Source organism: Oryx dammah, unplaced genomic scaffold (genome assembly GCF_014754425.2).
Source record: "Oryx dammah isolate SB20612 unplaced genomic scaffold, SCBI_Odam_1.1 HiC_scaffold_18, whole genome shotgun sequence".
In the NCBI taxonomy this organism is placed as follows: Eukaryota; Metazoa; Chordata; class Mammalia; order Artiodactyla; family Bovidae; genus Oryx; species Oryx dammah.
In genome coordinates this window covers 113,187,031-113,202,252 of record NW_024070202.1, presented here as the reverse complement: position 1 = coordinate 113,202,252, position 15,222 = coordinate 113,187,031, and the positions used below count along the sequence as shown (strand labels likewise).

The window sequence follows — 15,222 nt, the reverse complement described above, 5'->3', positions numbered from 1 at the left end:
GCCCTGGGGCCTCCAGGAGGGCCTTTGTGTGGAAGCAGAGGAAGCAGGAGGCTGCCAGGGCATCCCCTTAAATACTTGTCACTTTGCTTAAATCATACTGTGGGTGGGGACAGATGTGTCCCTGGCTTCCATGGAAATGCAAGTCCACCCAGATGAAGAAATCTACCAAACTTTGTTTCCCCCTGAATCCTCCCGCCAATGCAGGAGCTTCAGGAGACATGGGTTTGATCTCAGATAGTTTTCATATGTGAGTAGTAAAAAAACCTACACAGAAAATTATCGAACTCCAACTTTCCTGGTAATTTGCATGAGCACGCGCCTTGCTTTCCAGGTGGTGCTAGTGGGAAAGAGACTGTCTGACAATGCAGGAGACATAAGAGACTTGGGTTCGACCCTGGGTCGGGAAGATCCCCTGGAGGAGGGCATGGCAACCCAGTTCAGTAGTCTCGCCTGGAGAATCCCATGGACAGAGGAGCCTGGTGGGCTACAGTCCATAGAGTTGCAAAGACTCGGATATGACTGAGACAACTGAGCAGCATGCAAGTCAAAACATGACTAACTTGAGGGCAGGGCATTTGATGAGAAACAAGAGGACCAGATCCCCAGAGGATCGCAAGCAAGATGCCTGCTTGAGTTCGGCCTTCGCTGCCATCTGGAGTTACATATAAGAAGCTATCTGTGCAGAAGAGGTAAATGCTGGATGTGAGGAGATGCCTGGTGGTCCACTTTAGGCCAGTGAAAGGTGGCAAATGCTTGGTTTGGGGTGCAGCTGTGCCCCAGATGTTCATTGGCTCCCCTGAGTCTCCAGACTAACTCAGGAGGAGACCTTGTTCTGCACAAAAGCCTTATAGAGATGTGGTGGGGAGAAGGAAATGGCATGTTATTAAAAAGAAAACAAAACCAAAGCAAAAAAAAAAAACCCTCTTCCTCTGGTGTCTCTGCCTCTGAGGTCATTTGAGTCATTTTCCAAGGATGGCTTGGTGAGGACACCCACACGTTGTTCTTTGCCTACCCTGGGGGACTGGTCTTTGTCTGTGGCAGATAGGATTGGTGGCCAGGATTTTTCATTGTCCACTGATCTTGTGTTTTTGTGACGAGACTGGAAGCCAAAGAAAGAGGCTGCCTGGAGAGGAAGGAAGACTGCAGCAAGATTGTCTGAGAACTTGCAGAACTCTGCAGCATCTAGCAGGTAAAAACAGGGTTTGTTCGTCTCTCTTTCTCTCTTTCCCCCTCCCTCCCTCTCAACATGATTCTCCCAGTAACAGTCTGGGTCAGCCTGCACACTTGATCTTTCAAAGCCTCAGTTTCATTATTTCAAAATTATTAGCGTTAGGAATTACATAGCCTAAATCCCCAAATTTACTGCAAGAGAAAATATTACTGGTACTATACTTTTCAGAAATGATTGTATCAATCCATCGGACTAGTGTAATAGTGGCAAGAATGCTGGAGTGGTTTGCCATTTCCTCCTCTAGAGGATCTTCCCAACCCAGGGATCAAACTTGCGTCTCCTGTATGTCTTATGTTGCAGGCAGATTATTTACCCAGTGAGCCGTAGGGAAGTCCATACTTTTCAGAACCTAAAATATGGAACATAATGAGCTCAGACAGTAGCTCTCTGGTGATACTAGCTTGCTTATGTCTTGTGTTTGTGCAAAAGAATTTTCACATATGCACCTAGTGGCTGCTGTGTGCATGTCTGTGTTAGTTGCTCAGTCATGTCTGGCTTTTTGTGACCCCATGGACTGTAGCCCACCTGGCTCCTCTGTCCATGGGATTCTCCAGGCAAGGATACTGGAGTGGGTGGTGATTCCCTTCTCCAAGGGATCTTCCCCACCCAGGGAACCTGGTCTCCTGCACTGGAGTCAGACTCTACTGTCTGAGCCACCAGGACCTATAGAATTTTCTGCACATTGCTGGGAGGAGGGTCTGACCTGCTCCCTGAAGTCATAGGATGTCCTTTGAAAAACGGGCTGAAAAATTGCCTTGCGATTTTAATCTAACTTGATGTCTGTTGCTTCTCTCTCTCTCTTTTTTTTTGGATGTAAAAATTTTTTATTGGAGTATAGTTGATTTACAATATTGTATTAGTTTCTGCTGTACAGCAAAATGAATCAGTTATACATATACATATATCCACTTTTTTAGATTCTTTTCCCATATAGTTCATTACAGAGTATTGAGTTGAGTTCCCTGTACTCTATACATTAGGTCCTCATTTGTGTATAGTATTAGTGTATATAGTATTAGTGTATATATGTCAATCCAATCTCCCAATTTGTTCCTCCCCCCACACCACCATCCATCTTCAGAGTTTTCCCACTGGTAACCACATAAATTCAGATTTTTAAAGGTGAAATCCTTTATCTTTAAAATGTTGGTGGCTAACTTTTATTTATTTACTTTTTAACTTTTTTACTTTGTATTGGGGTATAGACAATTAACAAACAATGTTGTGACAGTTTCAGGTGAACAGTGTAGGGACCCAGTCATACAATCACATGTATCCATTCTCCCCCAAACTCCCCTCCCATCCAGGCTACCACACAACATTGAACCGAGTTCCATGGACTCTATTGTAGATCCTTGTCGGCTATCCATTTAAAACCTAGCAGTGGGTACCTGTCCATCACAAACTCCCCAACTATCTGTTGCTTGTTTTTGTTGCATGCACTGTTTAACTGGAAGGAAAATTTCTATTTTCAAGAGGGGAGGAATTTTTAGGGACAGGATTCAAGATGATCTGCTCAGGTAAAGTATGTGCTTTGTTTCTGAAAAAGAAATACAATTTGCTATTTAAAAAATGATTTATTTCCCTCATTAACCAGAATGGGGTCATGAGGGCGTTATTCTGGAGGGTTATCCTGCTTGACTCCCTGTGATGGTAACAGTGTCTCACCATGCTACCTCGTCTGTGATTCCGAATCAGCGTGTCACCCTCTCCAACACTTTCCTATGGGGCCAGTAGGGGGAGATTCTGAGTGCTTTTGGCAAAGAGAGATATTCTGCCCAGGTTTTGTTCCATTTCAGGCCAGTTTCAGTATTTTCCTGAAACTGAATCAGTTTCACAATTTTCGCAAGGGTGCCTCTATCTTTGCCTTCCCCATGTGCTCCTTTCAGCTCTGCTCAGTGGAGACGTGGTGGCAAGTGGGGCCATCCAAGCATGGTAGAAGGAATCACCTTCTTTCCCAGTCTCCAGAAGGAGCTGTTCTCTAAACTGGTCCAGCTGTCTTCCAAGTGTAGGAAGAGAAGTGTTTGCTGCTGCTGCTGCTGCTGCTAGGTCACTTCAGTTGTGTCCGACTATGTGTGACCCCATAGACGGGCAGCCCACCAGGCTCCCCTGTCCCTAGGATTCTCCAGGCAAGAACACTGGAGTGGGTTGCCATTTCCTTCTCCAATGCACGAAAGTGAAAGTGAAAGTGAAGTCGCTCAGTTGTGTAGCACTTAAATGAGTGAATGAAGAGATGATGGCTTTAAAATGAGGGAGCTGGGTTGTTGGCAGGAGGAAGCATGATGATGGTGATGTTGGGAGGGGACTGATGGGCACAGGGGTCTTCAGGGGACAGAGCAGGGGAGAGGGGCAGCTGGGGCGTGTTGGCACCCTTCTCACCAGAGGTGTGGCCATTTGCACTAAACTAGAGAGAAGAAACAAATCTTCAAAAAATAGTTGAGAAAGATGGTTCTTGAGAAGCACCCCCCCCACCCCCCCTGCTCTCCCCATCTTTCACCTTTTTTTTTTTAACTTCTCTTTCTGCTCTGGCTAGGCTCAAAGAGAGCAGCAATTTAAGCCTCTCATTCTTGGAAGAGATGGCTGGCTACCAGTTACTTAGTCACATATATCATGTGAGTAGCTCTGCTTGACCTGTTCCCAAGGGACTTAGGGGCAGCCCGAGGGGACCAGTCTCTTCCAGCACGCAGGGCAGGTAGCATTCTCTGGTCCTGCATGCATTCTAAATTGGCCAGATAACACAGTGAAGGAGTTGCCATCTCTCTCTGATATCCCTTCAACACCAGTCCTGGGTGAAGGCAGCTTCATGTCATTGCTGTATTACCTACTCCCTGAAGCCTCAGTTTCTTTATATTTAAAAGATGTGGACAGTGTCATTTGATATCTCTATGAGTCCAGGTGTATCATCTCGAGCCTCCTCCCCTCCATTTCCCCTTTCTGCAGCTCTTTCAGCATCACCTTCTCTACCCCTCATCACTCTAGTCACTTACCTGGTACCTGTGTGGTACTCTCAGCTGCTCGGGGGCCCCTCCTCAGTGGTCCTCTCTGGAGACCACCATTCAAGATGACCCAAGGGCAATACGTGAGAAAATAGAGCATCTTGGTTTCAAGATCATCAGCACAGAAAACAAGCTGATACCTAAAAAAAAAAAAACCCAGTTCTCCCATTTGTCACCCCTATGCAATATGTTTAAAAATCCTGTAAAAGATCCAGCCAAAATGAGAATTATTTTCAGATTTGATCCTTTTCCAAGTTTCAACAGAGAGAATTAGCTGAACTGATGTATCAGTTTTCTCTAGAAAAACAGAACCAATATGATATATGTATGAAGAAATTTATTTGAAGGAATTGGCTCACACGATTATGGGGCATGGTAGGTCTGAAATTTGTAGGGCAGACTAGCAGGCTGGAAACTCAGGCAGGAGGTGACAATGAAGTCTTGATGCAGAATTGTCTTTTGGTTTGAAAAATACAATGCCATTAGAACAAATTACAAAATGTTATCAGGAAACTGACAGAAGCTGAATGTTGACTTTCAAATGAAAATAATTTATTTATTAAATTATTTTTCCTTCAAAGGTAATCATTGCAGCCAATTTCACAGATGGTTAGATAATATTCTATATGGTGTGATCCCACGGATGGTGGAGGAAATTCAATTATTCCAAAACATTATTTATTTATATTTTTTTGGTTCATCTGTCCTAGATGCTGAAATTCCACAATTAGAGATTCATTCTTTAGCATTAACTCCTTGAGCTTTAGAAAATACTCTAAAAGTTTGCACACAGCAAGGTCCTGATGTAGTTTTGGAAAGGGTTGTGAAGCACTTTCCCAGTAATGAAGCTTGAGTAGTCATCCTTAGGTGGGGCCTCAATGGACCCCCCTCGTTGAGCACAAGAAGTAGGAGGTGGGAAAAAGGAGAAAGATCAAGAAAAAGGCATATGGGGGAAGGCAAAAGAAGGAGAGTGGGCAGGGGAGAGATGGCCCTGATGTAGTTACTTGTCAGGACTGTTTGAGCTGAGAACATAGAAGCATAGATCTTTGGTACCATAACAGCTGGTCTGAACCTAACAAATCAGGTGTTCCCTCTTACTGGATGTATGGTCCACCCTCCTGCCCACCTGGACTCATGACCGTCTCCTACTTCTGCCATAACCAACTTGTCCCAGTTTGCCTGGGACTCTCCCAGTTTCAACACTGACACTCCTTTGATCAGGGGATCCTCTCTGTCTAGGGAAAACTGGGATGATTGGTGACCCTCTATACCACCATCACCATGGAAGAACTTAGGCAAGAGCTTCTTTTGTGAATTTACCAAAGGGAGAAACTTTGCCAGGCAATCTTGAGTTTGGAACTCAGGACAGGACTGAGACCCTCAAGGGAGAAAGCCAGGATGCCAGGAAATGACCAGGATGCCAGGAAATGGTCTTCTGGGTGGACAGCACGTTTTTCAGTGCATCTTGTCAGTAACTAAATACCGGTGGTGGGAAACCACGTGTCAGTGCCCTCGTGTTGGGACTGCCTATATACTCTTCACTAGGAGCCTCAGTCTATGCCAAGAGTGGCTGAGGGTCAGCAGACTTCAGTTTTAGTCTCAGCTCATCCATTAGATTATGTTGACCTTCAGTAGTTGTTTTCTTCCCCCTTCAGTCTCCTGGTCTATAAAATGTGGTGTTCTGTGCTGGATGTCACATCCAACTTGTCTGAACAATCCTTGCCTGTTCTCTCCCTAGAACAAAATGGAAGGGCTTCGGCAGGGTGGAGGAGACAGCTGCACCACAGGTAAGGTCTGGAGGAGCCCTTCACGACACTGGGGGGCCAAGAGCTCAGCACTGGGGCAGCCAACTTCCCACCTGGAGTGCAAGGTACAAGACGAAAGACACCTGAAGACAAAGAAAATGCATTTCCCCAGGAAATGGAACTTACTAGGCTATTTGCTGTCATACTCTCCTTAGTGAGTATACATTTTTTTCATAGAAAACCCAGCCATGTGATAAAACAGAGACCAGACAGGGATAGGAGGAGTTGAAAGTATGGGACAAATATTTAATTCAGTGGTTGTAGGAAGCTCGGAGCATCAAAAAGACTTCTGGGTGGGAACTGAATAGGGAGAAGGTTCTGGAAAGGTTGAAAAAGTCCAGCATCCTGGAAGGATCAATCCTAAAGACTTTGGCCATCCTGGGCGATTTATTCTACCAGCCCTGTGTGAGCTCCCTTTTTCTCTATGTAAGAATATTTACTCTGAGCCCAGGCCCGAGGTGAGATTGAGGGTGTGACAGCCAAATTGATCCAGGTGTGCTAGTCCTTTGAGATCTTTTCCTTTTTTTCTTTTGTTCTCTTCTTCCTCAAGAGGCATGTATTACTCTTTTTGTCAGTTAAAACTGCTAAAACAAATAGCAGAGACTGGGTGGTAATCAAGAAATATTTATTTCTGACTGTTCTGGAGCCTGGGAGGTCCAAGATCAAGATGTGGGGGATTTGGTGTCTGGGGAGAAGCCACTTCCTGGTTGCTGTGTCCACATCTGATGGAGAGAGAGTAGTCTCTTTCTTTTCTTTGTTGTTGTTCAGTCGCTAAGTGGTGTCCGACTCTGCGACCCCAAGGACTGCAGCATGCCTGACCTGGATAGGGTTCCCTGTTCTTCACCATCTCCCAGAGTTTGCTCAAACTCACATCCATTGAGTCAGTGATGCCATTCAACCGTCTCATCCTCTGTCACCCCCTTCTCCTCCTGCCCTCAGTGTTTCCCAGCATCAGGGCCTTTTCCAATGAGTTGAGTCTTTTCCAAAGAGTTGGCTCTTTGCATCAAGTGGCCGAAATATTGGAGCCTCAGTTTCAGCATCAGTCCTTCTAATGAATACGGTCCTTTCTTTCTTAGAAGGAGACTAATTCCATTATGGAGTTCCATCCTCATGCCCTCAGCTAGACCTCACCACCTCCCAAAGACCTGACCACCAGTGACCATCACGTTGAGGATCAGTGTTCCACATATGAATTTTTTGGGGGGGAACACATTCAGTCCATAGAGATTGCACATTAACTTTTCATGTGCTCTGACAGGTGGAGGAGGAGAGAGCTTAAATCCAGGATCATCTACATTGAGGATCATCCTGGTAGGGAAAACAGGCAGTGGGAGAAGTGCCACCGGGAACAGCATCCTCTGCCAGCCCGTGTTTGAGTCCAAGCTGAGGGCCCAGTCGGTGACCAGGAAGTGTCAGAGGGCAACAGGCATGTGGAATGGGAGGAGCATCCTAGTGGTGGACACGGCCCCCATCTTTGAGGCCGAGGCCCAGGATCAAGAGGTGTATGAGAATATCGGAGCCTGTTACCTGCTGTCGGTGCCAGGGCCCCACGTGCTGCTGCTGGTGACCCAGCTGGGGCGCTTCACTGAGCAGGACGTGGTGGCCGTGACCAGGGTGAAGGAGGTCTTTGGGGCAGGAGCCGAGAGATACATGGTCATCTTGTTCACCCACAAGGAAGATTTAGAGGGTGGATCCTTGGATGAGTATGTGGCAAATACAGACAACCTCAGGCTGAGGAGCCTGGTCCGGAAGTGTGGGTCGAGATACTGCGCCTTCAACAACCGGGCCTCCGGGGACGAGCAGAGAGAGCAGCTGGCCGAGCTGATGGCCGTGATCGAGGGGCTGGAGCGGGAGCACCAGGGAGCCTTCCTCACCAACGAGCTCTTCTTTGATGCACAGATGCTCCAGCAGATGGGGGGTGGCACCCATGGAGAAGGTCAGAGGCACTACCTGGAAAAGGTACAGCTGCAGGTTGCAAAGCAAAAGCAAGGCCTGAAAAAGGCCAAGAGAAACTGGGCCTTCAAGACAGTGTTCCGACTCAGAGCCTGGATCGTTGTGAATTATGAGCTTTGTGTTTGTCTTGTTTGGTGCAGTTTACTTTTTCTTCTTATTCTACTGATCATCCTGTACCATTTTTATTCTGTGTGACATCTGTGTGGCAGAGCCACTTCTCAAATATCACCTCATGGATTCATTGTTTAACTCAGAAATAAAGTCTCTCGGTCTGCAGAGGACATGGTTTGTCATCTCTGCAGCTCCCATGACCCTCCTTCCTTGTAGATTTCTGGCTTGGTTCATGCCTCCACTGCTTCCTTGGTGAAGTCACGTGCTTCAGAGCAAGACAACAGAGTTTCAGGGATGCCTGGCTGGTGTGTGCACCATCCCATTTTCTTTGCAGTGACCAGTTCAGTCATGGGCCTGAGACAAAAGTTGGGTCAATGGGAAGTGAGTAAAAGTCTGCAGAGGTGGGGCCAGGAGGCATCTCCTTGCCCAGGAGAGACCCCCATAGAGAGACAGTCTCTTCTTCCTCAGGACACTATGGCATCTGAGTGCAAGGCGTGGAAAGACAGCAGCCATGTGAGGTTGAAGGCAAAATGTTAGTGTTCACAAGAGGCTCGTAGCATAGAGTTAAAAGATGGCCCATTGTGATGACCTGATGATCAAGAGGTGAAGTCACAGTGGCCACATTGCCCGGGTGGGCGACCTGTTTTCCCTGAAGGCAGTATCCTGTTTCTCCCTGCTGGTGCCCGTTTCTCAAGACTATGTGATCCCCCAACTGTGAGACCCCTTCAACTGCGTGACCACAAGACCCCAGCTGTGGGCTAAAGATAAACTAAGGCTCCCTCCCTTCAGGGAACAATTACCCACCAATAAGTATAAGAAAGGTTGGCTGTAAAGGGAGGGCGCTGGTTTTTCTCTAAAGCCAGTTACTTTCTTTCTTCCTATAATGAATCTTTTTCTGCCTGAATGCCTGTCTTACTCTCTTTTTCTTTGCATTCGCTTTGCATTCCTTGTGCCGAAACCCAGGAGGGAAGACCCACCGTGATTAGGTGGGCTCCTCTCCTGAGCCCACCTTTGGTGGTTCCCTCCCTTGGACCTCACTGAGAAACTGGGATGAGCCCCCGGGACGGGATTCTCCACTTGCCTTGCTGGACTGACATCCACACACTGGTTCACATTTCATTGGCTGCAGGGGTGGGTGAATTTGGCTCTCTCAGATCCTCTTTCTCTGGTCTGGTTTTTGAAGCCCTAGCACTAGGTGGAGGATCCCCATGGCCCTTGGGCTCTGGTCTCACTTTGAAATAAGGGATATCCATTTCAAGGTAGACCCTGTCACTCTGAGAAGGCTGTGAGAATGGGGATGCCTTTCCTTCCGAACTTTCTTCTCATTTTTCACTCACCCTGGTTTGCCCTCCTTCCCTTTTGATTGTAACAGGAAATTCTCAGTCCCAACCTACAAAGCTATGGTGTTTTCAGTAGTCATGTATGGATGTGAGAGTTGGACTATAAAGAAAGCTGAGCACTGAAAAATGGATGCTTTGAACTGTGGTGTTGGAGAAGACTCCTGAGAGTCCCTTGGAGATCCAACCAGTCCATCCTAAAGGAAATCAGTCCTGAATATTCATTGGAAGGACTGATGTTGAAGCTGAAACCCCAATACTTTGGCCACCTGATTTGAAGAACTGATTCATTGGAAAAGACCCTGATGCTGGGAAAGATTGATGGTGGGAGGAGAAGGGGACGACAGAGGATGAGATGGTTGGATGGCATCACCGACTCAGTGGACATGAGTTTGAGTAAACTCTGGGCGTTGGTGATGGACAGGGAGGCCTGGTGTGCTGCCCTCCATGGGGTCACAAAGAGTCAGACACGACTGAGCGACTGAACTGAGCTGAACTGAACTGAATCTACAAAATCTACCCCTTTAAGCTGCCTTCTCCGAATTTTAAAAACCTTGGGTTTTCAAGGAAAAACAAAGCCAAAGCGACTCACTTATTACTCTCACACTGTATGGCCACAATATTGACTGGAAAATAGGCCCCAGTGGCCAGAAAAAGGAACTCTCAATTACAGTACTTTATGGGACCTCAGTAACTTCTGCCACCACAATGCAAGTGGTCACAGACCCCTTCTGTTCAGGCTTTCTTCACTTTCTGCCCTTGGCCCTCTCTCTGTACTTCCTGTTCTACTTCTCAGATACTTTTAGCCCATTCTGGGCCACATCCCCCTACACTATATTTCCTGATCCTTGTTGGGATTTTCCCTCCTCTTCTTTTGACCCTTCTGACCACAGTGCCTCTCCTATCCCCTCTAATCCTATCGTAGCAGATCCAGTTCCATGCTCCCCCTCTCCTCTTGCCTTCTGAACCTCCCCCATGCCAATTTCTGAAAAGGGCTCTGGGATTTCAGCTCCACCTCCACTTTCTATGACCAGAGTCTCAAGTCCCCATCCCGACCTCTCTAAATCCCCTCCTCAATCCTGGCTGCATGGCCTTAAAGAAACAGGACTCTGAATCCCTTCTCACTCCCTTTCTTCCCTTGTAAGCGGTAGCTGGTACAGAAGGCATTGTTTGGGTACATGTCCCATTCTCGCTTTCCGTCCCATTCTCCCTCTCTGATTTATCTCAAATCAAAAAACGTCTTGGCTCTTTTTCCTCTGACCCTGACACTTATTTAAAAGAATTTAAATACCTCACCTAGTCTTATGACTTGACCTGGCATGATATTCACATTTTACTCTCCTCTACCCTCCTCCCAGAAGAAAAAGAACGAGTCTAGCAAGCTTCTTGAGCTCATGCCCATGAAGTGCATCAAACTGATGATACTAATCCTGTAGGCTCAGCTGCCATTCCCAGGGATGACCCTAACTGGGACTACCAGGCAGGGCGTCCGGGGTGAACAGTCCATAATCATATGGTGACTTGCCTTATTGCAGGCCTCCAAAAAGCAGGACATAAAGCTGTTAACTTTGATAAATTCAGAGAAATAACTCAAAGACCAGGTGAAAATCCAGCATAATTTCTAGCTAGATTAACAGAAGCCCTGAAAAAATATACAAAATTAGATCCAACTTCAACAGAAGGTACTATTGTCCTTAATAGCCATTGATGGCATCACCAACTCGATGGACATGAATCTGAGTAAACTCCGGAATTTGGTGATGGACATGGAGGCCTGGCGTGCTGCAGTCCATGGGGTCACAGAGTCGGACATGACTGAGAGACTGAACTGACTGACTAAACTGACACATTTTATTTCCCAATCATACCCAGACATTCAAAGAGAGCTAAAAAAGGCAGAGGAAGGCCCTGGAACCTCTCAACGAGATCTTTTAAATTTGGCTTTTTAAATTTTCAATAACTTGGAAGAACAGGCAAAACTAGAAAAGGCTCAAAGAGATCAGGCCTCAGCCACTGCCTTCCATGGCTCCAAACCTCAATCCTCTGACAGAGAAAAGAAATCATGTAGGCCCTGTTACAAGTGTGGTAAAGAAGGGCACTGGGCCCGCTCATGCCCAAAGCCCAGGCCCCCTCTGGGTCCAAGTCCTAATTATGGCATAAAGGGACATTGGAAGGTAGACTTTCCTAATCCCCCTCTAGGGATCCAGACATTGCCTCCCGGTCCCAAGGAGGAGTCCATGGACCCAGCTCTGCCCAGCCTCGGACTCACCACTGAAGACCAAAGGAGCCCAGGGCCCCAGGCCCCAACTCTCATCACCTCTATGGAGCCCAGAGTGACTCTCACAATGGCAGGTAAGCAGATCTCTTTTCTTACCAACACAGGGGCCACCTATTCTGCCATGCCTGCTTATTCCAGAAAAAGCCTCTCAGATCTCTGTTGTGGGGGTTGATGTTTAGTGTCTACACCACAGATTACCAAACCTCTGCCTTGCACACTTCAAAATACCCCATTCTCTCATTTTTTCCCTCATACTCCCAAAATGCCCCACTCTAATCCTTGGAAGGGATCTACTCTCCAAATTCAAGGCTTTCCTCACTATTCCAAATCTTTCTCCCCGACCTGGCCTGGCTACTGCTCCTCAAACCTATTTCCTTGCCTCCCCATTACCATCCTTCTCCATAAACCCTACAGCCTGGGATATTGATAACCCCTCCATCGCCTCCCACCATACTCCCATTTATATTCATCTAAAAGATCCAACAAAGTTTCCCAATCAACCTCAATACCCTATTTCCCAAATACATCAACAGGGATTAAGCCCATCATCTCTAAGCTGCTGCTTGTGCCCTACTCACTCTCCTTATAACATGTCTATCCTTCTGTTAAAAAGCCAAATGGCTCCTACCGCCTGGTTCAAGACTTGAGACTTATTAGTGCTGCTGTTGTCCCCATTAACCCAGTAGTCCCAAATCCCTATACTATTCTTTCCCTTATTTCTCCTTCTACCAACTATTTCATCGTCCTGGGCCTCAAGGATGCACTTTTCACCATCCCTTTACACCCAGTCCCTCAAGACCTTTTCGCTTTTACCTGGACTGATCCAGACAGTCATCACTCCCAACAATCAACATGGACTGTCCTTCCCCAAGCATTCCGTGATGGTCTTCATTTCTTTGGCCAAGCTTGGCCTCAGACTTAACCTCCCTCAATCTTGCCCCAAGCTCTATCCTCCAATACGTAAATGATCTTCTCCTTTGTAGCCCCTCACTTATACACTCTCAGTGACATACAACTCCTCAACTTCCTAGCTGATTGGGGCTATCAAGTATCCCTTCCACTTCCCCTTCCTGAGGTCACCTATCTTGGAGTTCTCCTGTCACCAACAAAGAGACATATAACTACTGATAGAAAGCCCCTTATATCTGCCTTAATCACTCCCTACATCAAAAATGGAAATTCTGTCCTTCGGGGGCTTGGCTGGGTATCTACACCTCTGGATCCCCAGTTTTGCCCTCCTAGCACAACCCAGGGGGATCTTTCGGAGCCTCTTGAGCCTAAGTCAAACACCTGTTCAGCCTTTAATGCTCTAAAACGAGCTATTTTGTCAGCCCCAGCTTTAACACTGCCTGGTCTTTCTCGCCCTTTTATACTCTACACTACTAAGAGACATACAATTGCCCTAGGAGTCTTAAGACAGATGCAGGGCCTTTCCTTTGCCCCCACTGCTTATCTGTCAAAACAACTGGATACCACCATACAGGGATGGCCAGCCTGCGTGCGTGCTCTGGCTGCAGCTACACTTCTCACTCAAGAAAGCAAAAAACTTACTTTGGGGACACCCACGGTCATTCGCTCACAATATGACCTTAAGGACTTAACTCTCACACAAGACCATGGCTCTTCTATCACCTTCTTATATCCAACTAATTCATGTCACCCTCCTAGAATCTCCCGAGTTCTCTTTTGAATGCTGCTCTACTCTCAACCCCACCAATCTCATCCCTAATTTTTCTGAACCTCCAAGTCACACTTGCAATGAGACATTAGAAGACTCAATGCCTCATTTCTCCCATATCTCTTCAGCCCCTTTCAATAACCCTGATCTTACTTGATACATCTCCATTCCTCCTAACCACCAAACCTTCCCTATCAGACTAATCCACAACAGAACCAAACAAACAATTCAATTCATTCTCTTATTGATATGCATAGGAAGACCAGTGGGAATTGGAACAGGGACTGCAGACGACCTCTTTAAACTACTATCACAGCCTCTTTAAGGATCTTATTGAGAGCCTAGAAGTAGCTGCTGGCCTTATCACTCTTCAGGGCCAACTAGATTCCCTGACAGCTGTGGTCCTTCAAACCAGAAGAGGATTAGACCTTCTCACAGCAGAAAAAGGAGGCCTTTGTCTTTTCATAGACGAAGCCTGTTGCTTCTACACCAATAAGTCAGTTCAGCTGAGTTCAGTCACTCAGTCGTGTCTGACTCTTTGCAACCCCATAAATCGCAGCATGCCAGGCCTCCCTGTCCATCACCAACTCCCAGAGTTTACCCAAACTAATGTCCATTGAGTCGGTGATGCCATCCAGCCATCTCATCCTCTGTTGTCCCCTTCTCCTCCTGCCCCCAATCCCTCCCAGCATCAGGGTCTTTTTCAATGAGTCAGCTCTTCGCATGAGGTGGCCAAAGTATTGGAGTTTCAGCTTCAGCATCAGTCCTTCCAATGAACATCCAGGACTGATTTCCTTTAGGATGGACTGGTTGGATCTGCTTGCAGTCCAAGGGACTCTCAAGAGTCTTCTCCAATACCACAGTTCAATAAGTAGGGTGTTGCAAAACAGGCAGCAAGGAATCTGACAAATAGGGCCTCAAGAATACATCAACATCTTAGTAAATTATGGGAAAACTGGCTAAGCAATTGGGATTGGATGCCATGGGTCCTACCTTTACTGGGCCCCCTCCTCATATTAACCCTTATTCTGACTTTCGGCCCCTGTCTAATGTGTCTTTTTTTCTCCAGGACTGCCTATGAGCCTTCACCAGCCAGACTGTTCATGAGCTACTTCTAACTCGCTCCAATTATCACAAGCTTTGAGCCCACTCTGACTTCCCTTAACCCACATTCCAGCCTATTCTTGTCTTACCCCATGACAACACCCCAAACTTTTGCAGGAAGGGGGGCCCCTTCCAGGGTCTGAAACTAGGCTCTTGTCTAACACTTGGAAATGAATTGTCCAAGGAGACACACGTGCTGACAAAGCAAGAGATTTTATTGGGAAAGGGTGCCCGGGCGGAGAGCAGTAGGGTAAGGGAACCCAGGAGAACAGCTCTGCCACATGGCTTGCAGGTTTTATGGTGATGGGATTAGTTTCTTGGTTGTCTTTAGCCAATCATTCAGACTCAGAGTTCTTCCTGGTGGTGCACACCTTGTTCAGCCAAGATGGATGCCAGGGAGAAGGATTCTGGGAGGAGGTTGGAAATGTGGTGTCTCCTTTTGACCTTTCCTGAACTCTTCCAGTTGGTGGAGGCTTATTGGTTCTGTGTTCCTTACCAGGACCTCCTGTTGTAAAACAACTCATGCAAATGGTGCCTGGCCAGGGTGGGCGGTTTCAATCAGTGTGTTTCCCCTAACAAAACCAGTGCAAAGCAAATACAGAAGCCTGACCTTCAGCCCTTACCCTATATCAAAAAGGCTGGAATGTTAGGGCTCACAAGGGGCTCATAGCATATAGTTAAAAGATGGCCCATTGTGGTGACCTGACCATCAAGAGATGAAGTCACAGT

General features: G+C 46.8%; 1 protein-coding gene across 1 annotated transcript; it reads left to right on the top strand.

Moving 5' to 3' along the window:
• Positions 1 to 438: 438 nt before the first annotated feature.
• On the top strand, positions 439 to 8,266 carry LOC120877908 (GTPase IMAP family member 5-like). Its single transcript, XM_040260381.1, has 3 exons — positions 439 to 1,189; positions 5,966 to 6,014; positions 7,291 to 8,266. The coding sequence occupies exons 2-3, from the start codon at positions 5,972 to 5,974 to the stop codon at positions 8,178 to 8,180; spliced, it is 933 nt and encodes a 310-aa protein (XP_040116315.1). The 5' UTR covers positions 439 to 1,189; positions 5,966 to 5,971; the 3' UTR covers positions 8,181 to 8,266.
• The last annotated feature ends 6,956 nt before the right edge of the window (positions 8,267 to 15,222 follow it).